At 34.5% G+C, this 6,867-nt stretch overlaps 1 protein-coding gene across 1 annotated transcript; it reads left to right on the top strand.

Annotated features, from left to right (window-relative positions):
• The first annotated feature begins 2,279 nt into the window (after positions 1-2,279).
• On the top strand, positions 2,280-3,803 carry LOC143614786 (uncharacterized). The gene is made up of 3 exons (XM_077088116.1): positions 2,280-2,741; positions 2,835-3,020; positions 3,408-3,803. The coding sequence occupies exons 1-3, from the start codon at positions 2,331-2,333 to the stop codon at positions 3,690-3,692; spliced, it is 882 nt and encodes a 293-aa protein (XP_076944231.1). The 5' UTR covers positions 2,280-2,330; the 3' UTR covers positions 3,693-3,803.
• The last annotated feature ends 3,064 nt before the right edge of the window (positions 3,804-6,867 follow it).

Genomic DNA, 6,867 nt, shown 5'->3' with positions numbered 1-6,867 from the left:
GCCAATGACGTGAGTAAAGCCAAAGCAACAGTTTTATTTATATCGTTCGTGGGTGCGGCTAACTCCCCGTGAGGTAATTGTATGAGTTTCCAAGGTAAAATGGCGTCTGACCAATTAGAAACAAAAATAAATAGAAACATAGTTCCAATAAAAGGAACCCAATGACCATATTCTTCTTCAATTTGAGTTTTACTCACATCTCGAATAAATTCAATGACATATTCGAAGAAATTCTAACTCCCTGACTCAAATCTCATTTCCAAAACCCAACCCCCTTAAAACCAAACAATCAGGCTATCACCATAAGTCCAGAGTCAAACCGGTCGTAATTGGTCAGACTTCTGCCACCACCGCCGACTGGCCCGTCAGCTAGATCTAGGTCAATGCAGATGACCAGATTTAACAAGGAAAACTAACCGAGTTAGTGCTAAAGGATAAACACTGTAACATTTTGAAATATAAATTACAAATCACGTTACTTTGAAGATAAAGAATAAACGGTGAAATTTGGTACAAACATAACGGACAATCTCTGTAATTCTATCAAATTATCTGGTTTTTTAGCAAATGCAACAAATAAACCAATAAAATGTCGGAATCAAGTTCTTCGTCAAAGGATATTAATCTATTTTAATGTTTGATTACCAAAAATTAATAACCTTAAATGTTATCATATAATATCATATATATTCTAAACCAAAACAACTAATAAATAGAAGACGGAATGTAACCCAAAAGTCGTTTAAACGAAGGTTTCGCCAAAATGGAAGCATGAAAGTAACATCGACTTCTATATACTTTGACAACTGTAATTTGGCTGTAGGAACCTTCTTCTCAGCTCATTGCCATCATAGACGTCATATAATATATTACATTACATAAAATAGAAACCTTTCTAATTTGTCATTTTCACCAATACATTTAGACAACTTTTTTTTTATAATCAAACCACATTATTTCACAACTGTTATTTTATCTCAATTTAAATTAAGGGTAACAATAAAACCCTAATTTAATGGAAAAGTCTGAAATTTGAAACATCTAAGACTAGTAATACCCGTCCTATTAGGGTATGGTCTTGGGTTTGGGATTTCTTTTAAAATTTTTTCACGGGTTAAAGTTTATAATATGTCTGATTAACTGACCCGATTTTAATCTTAAACAATTGTTTTTCACACATAAATTTGTTAAAAATATATGACCTAGAACTAAAAATAGGAATATTGAATTTTATAATCCAAAACTATCACATATTGAGAGATAATAATTTATACTTAGTTTTTAACCAACAATAATTCTAAATTTCACTTATATGTTGTAAATAAGAATCCCAGTAACATAATCATCATTGGTCCTGCATTTAATTTATATTTGATCTATACTCGATTTTGCTCGTAGGTTTCTTTGTTTCGTTCATTATCATTAATTCATGATGATGAGATAAGTCAATTGAAAATCAAGTATAAATCTATATGATAGAGTTTTTAAAGTGTAAGTGATAGAGTATTATCAGTCAATATGTGATACTTAGAGTTATTAAAACTCAATTTTTTTTAAAGTACGAGGTCTGATCAACTAGTAAATGACATTTCATAATTTCTATTTGTATATATGCACTAATCCAGTTTGCATGTTCAGTCAATCAAACCATCCACGTCTAATCCCCTACCCTAGAGCGTTGCCCTTGTGAAAGAGCATCGAGATACAAGTTTAATGAGCCTGAGATTTAGTTTTTATACTTATTTTTTTTAAACCAACAAAAATAAAATAATTTTATTCAGTTTTCACATATTCAACTTATGTGATTGTAAAGTAGCATTACCCCGTCACCCAAAAGGCGAGTGGTCGGCTCTCGGATCCGCAGTTAAAAAAAGTTATATATTTTATTCTTGTTGGTAATACAAAATTTAAAAACTAATTAGTTTAAAAACATATTTATTATTATGAGTTGAGATATAAATGTAGAAATTAAAATAATAAAACGTCGTAAAACACTTAAAAGATCATAGTATATTTATAACTTGTAAGTGGTTTGGGTCCAATCAAATTTTCATAATATATTATGATGACAAAATGAATTGGATTTCAATTTACACGATTCAACTTATTTGACTTTAAATGATAACAAACAATTATACAACAACCCTAAAAATAATATTATTTACGAAAAATGTGAAACCACGTTAAATCGCAAAACCATTCATCAAAATAAGATTCTTAAATAGATTGGAAAGAAAATATATCTATAGGTGATTTCAATATTTTTCATTCTATAATAACTCAATTCCTTGAGCTTCATTCGCAAGCAACTCATACAACCCAACCCCAATATGCATCACGCCAAAACCGATTCCGACGCGACCAGCATGACGGCATCCTCACCACCCCGATCGCCTCCCCGCCGCCCCGTATACTACGTCGAAAGCCCATCACACGATGGCGAAAAGACCATCTTGTCCTCCCACTCCACCCACTCCCATTCTCGCGAGTCCTCCTCCACCCGCTTCTCGGGCAAGGTATCCTCATCCGACGTCGCTATGAAGAGGTTTTCGAAGCCCTGGGATAAGCATTTCAACTCCATTGAAGAAGAAGGCCTTCTTGATGATGAACAACCCGAAAGATCAATACCACGTCGATGCTATGTTCTCGGGTTTATTATCTGTTTCTTGATATTGTTTTTTATGTTCGCGTTGATACTATACGGGGCTGCTAAGCCCCAGAAGCCTAAGCTGACTATGACGGTTGGTTCTTGGATTAATTTTAATTAAATTACTCTTGTGGCATATTTGAATTGATCTAATATTATTTTTGTGGATTTTGAATTTGTTTTTCAGAGTATTACGTTTGAGAGATTTGTGGTTCAGGCTGGATCGGATTTCACTGGAGTTGCTACCGATATGGTGTCGATGAATTCCACCGTTAAATTCACTTTCCGTAACACTGCGACGTTTTTCGGCCTCCATGTCACGTCTACGCCGCTTGATCTTACGTTCTCTCAGATTTCAGTCGGCTCTGGCACCGTAAGCACCTTAATTCTTAACGAGTAGTGTTCTCGGTTTGGTTTAAAATCATGAAATCTTTTAAATCGGTAATTGATTTGGTTTTTAGAAAGTTTATTTTTAGGCGGTCGGTTTCAAAGCTTTTAAAATAATTTATGTGGTTGTAAAAATCGTGTCTCCGTGTGACTTTATCTCCAATTAATCGCTAGACGGTGAGACTAGTCACCGATTAATCGGTATTTAGTCAATATCGCTGAATTTTGATGTAAAATTTGGTAAATATTAGTTTATTTGAAATTCTACTATAAGATTGATATGTATATATTTTTGAAGCATTTTGTGCTTACAGTTTGTGAATTAGTCAAACCACTGTTATAATATATATATGATTGAATTTTGATTTTGTAGATTAAAAAGTTTTATCAATCGAGAAAGAGTCAGAGATTGTTGAAGGTATCGGTGATCGGAGACAAGGTCCCGTTGTACGGAAGCGGGCAGTTGCTTAAGAGCTCAAAGGGGATACCGACTGCGCCCGTGCCGTTGAAGCTGGGGTTTGTGATCCGATCAAGAGGGTACGTTTTGGGTAAACTGGTTAAACCGAAATTCTACGATCGGGTTGAGTGTTCGATTGCTTTTGATCCTAACAAGATCAATGTTCCAATGACCCTTAAAAATAAGTGCATACTTCTGTGATGAATTTTTAGCTTTTTCTTTATTTTTGGTTATTGGTGGGAGATGAGTGGGGTACAGCTACATATGTAATTTTTTATATATATTTTTTCTATATTTGTGAATTCCTAAACACGTAAACATTAAAAATATATATTTTTTCATATGTAGATTGGGTCACACGGTTTTGCAGATTAGTGTTTGTTATAATACTATGCATCAAAAGTCAATAAAATATTTAATTCTTGGGTGTTATAAGTCAAAAGTCAGGTCAAGAAAATGGAAAGTTTATGTACAATTCTTCTTATGCAATTATTGTGTCATAATTGTTTATATTTTTTTAAATTTGGTATTTATCGTGCGTTACTAAAATTACATGGAACCACATCGGAAGACAACATTGATTTAGACTTGTCTGGATGGCGACGTAGTGTTAAGTTTCTTCTTAGACTAAGGCGTATATTCCACGCATGATCATGCGGGGTGCTGACGTGGCTCACGCATCTCTTTATGCTTTTTGACCGTTGCATCTTTGCATTTTATGGCTCAGTAGGAGGTAACTCGTTCCCCTTGCTTGTCAAATTTCTTTGGATACACTAGTCATGGTACATCGGGCATCATCGTGTCGAGTAACAACTAAACGAATCGTGGATAGAATGCCTATCTTTTCGTTGACATTATGTTTGACGGTATGCACTTGAAGAACCATTTGGAGTAGTTGAACTGAGTTTGTTTAGTAAGAGCAGCCATAACTGCAATCCATTCTAGCTTGATCTTATTGAACCCACCTTTCTGATCGGAGAGACAATTTGCCGTGATATGGAAAAGAAATTTCCGGTAAGGTGGAAAATGTACCTTTTTGCAAATTGGCCTGGTGGCATCATAGCCAATATCACGCACACACTCCTCCAGATCCTCTGTTTGAATCTTTTCAAATCAGTGATCAGCAGCGCCCTTGATGTTTAAGGCACTTCTTAAGTGTTCGTCTTTAACAATCAACTTTATGCCAACCACTTCAGTATTAATAGCATCTCCATCTTTGACTGTTTTGGCATTGGTCCAAAATTCCTTAATGCAACAACTGTGTATGTCCGGGTTAGCCGAGATGGAATGCATCAGAGGGCATTCCCTAAGTCCCTTTATCATTGAGGTGAATACTTGATGCTTTTTCTTTCTTCACAGATCGAAGGGACAATACATGTTGTGTTGCTGCATAGACATATAGAACAAACCATCAGGACTGTAGAATACAAGAACATATGTACAAAGGCTGTTAGAAAAACTGCACACCTTAAAACAAATCAGTTCATAACGAATCGAATTGAATTAAGTGTGAAAAAAAATTTTATCTATTAACATGTAAAATTGATCAAGTATGGATTAAACAAATTGAATGAGCAAACTGAGTCAACTGTTTGAATGAATCGAATCGACCTTGAATTGAATCTAATCAGATGAGAACTAATCGCGTCGAGTCTCTAAGATAAAATGAATCGAATGACTGTTCTATTAGATTATATTATGGTTTGCTTAAACGAATGAGTATGGAAGACAATTCAAATCGAATGCATGTTCGATTCGATTAAAAAAGAATTCTATTAAACGAATTGAGTCTGGAGAACCAATCAAATCGAATGCATGTTCGATTCAATAAAAAGAGATTTTGAGTCGTTTAGTTAATGAACTCTGATTCGAGTAGTTTGTTCATTCTATTTGATTCCTTTAGCTTTTGTGAATCAATTCAATTCCTTTAGACTTTCAATACCCAACATGTTGGTGTAACACTTTCCATTCTAATCTAATCAAATCATGGTCCGATTCGATTCAATCATGAACACAACCTAAAACATTTCAAAAACCCAAAATGAGGTAAACTCAATTCCTTTTCACTAGGGGTTCACCTAGCCCTGAAAAAATTGTCTGAACATTTTCAGACCCAAGCTTAAACATGTCATGGGTCAATTTTACCTAAAATAGTCCGAAAAACCCTAGAAATCTAAAAACTATACAAAGGTAAGTAAAAACACAATTAAATCAGTCCATGGGTTGTCAAATATGTCGACAACAAGATTCCAATAACAACTTTGTCAAACAACAACACATAATTGTCCAAAAGAATCTCTGACAGCTCCTCTATGAGCCGCCAAGAACAAGAGAAGAAGAACTGCAAATTTGAATAAATTTAAGGATTTACCGATGGAGAAGGATTCATTGGTGGTGAATATTAAGTGTGAATTAACAAATTTGAACGGATTTGGTTGATTTGGGGTTTGAAAATATTTACAGATTTAAACTCGAAAAATATTTTACACCGGATCTGCACACTTTATTTATTTACGAGGTATATTTTTGTCGGTTTACATGATATAATGCTAAATATATATGTTACCCTTGTATATTTTATTTAATATTTAATTAGTTTTTTTCATTTTTGGTTAAGATATGTATACTACTAATTTTATTGTATTTTGTAGGTTCCGGAAGTTGATTGTGGTTAAAAAGGGTGAAAAACGAGTCAAAATAGCCACAACGAGATGTTGGAACGCATCAGGAAATGAACCGGAAGGAGAACTGGTCGAACCGAGCGGTCAGACCCGCCCCCTTGAAGTGCGCCACTCCACGCGGCCATGAGGGGCATTCATGGTCGCGGGTGGCGACCACCATCAGATTCCAGAAAGTTTTATCGTTTTTGTTAGGTTTTGGTCCCCGTTTCAATATAAATACACCCTTAACCTTAACCTGAAGAATACCCTACGAGCTAGAGCCAAATTTGGAGTTTCTTGGAGCATATTTTTGGAGTTATTTGGCGGCTATGAAGGCAAGGAATCACCCGGTGAAGAGCATACGTTCAAGATCGAAGACTACGGTTTTTATTGTCTTTAATATTTCGTTTCTACTGTTTTTCACCATGTTTTCTTTTATTATTATTTTGTTTGATTTTAAGAAGCCATGCTAAACTTTATAAACTGCCTAGGCTTATGTTGAACCATCGTTGATGTTTTGACTTTAGTTGGATTGTTTCTTTTCATTATGGTTTTATGATTCAGTAAACTATTTGATTGTACTTGATCGATGCGTATGTGTACTTGGTTTTAGTTGTTCTAGTTTTATTATTCCACATTATCCTTGATAATTGTCTATCATATAATAGATTATTTTTAGGTTTTTTAATGTGTGTTATTGACTAGTTTGTGGTTGA

The sequence above is a fragment of the Bidens hawaiensis genome, unplaced genomic scaffold (assembly GCF_021521415.1).
Source record: "Bidens hawaiensis isolate Kalapana, Puna unplaced genomic scaffold, B.hawaiensis_p1.1 tig00041097_1, whole genome shotgun sequence".
Taxonomy (NCBI): Eukaryota; Viridiplantae; Streptophyta; class Magnoliopsida; order Asterales; family Asteraceae; genus Bidens; species Bidens hawaiensis.
The sequence above is the reverse complement of the archived record's forward strand: the minus strand, read 5'-3'. Positions and strand labels throughout refer to the sequence as shown.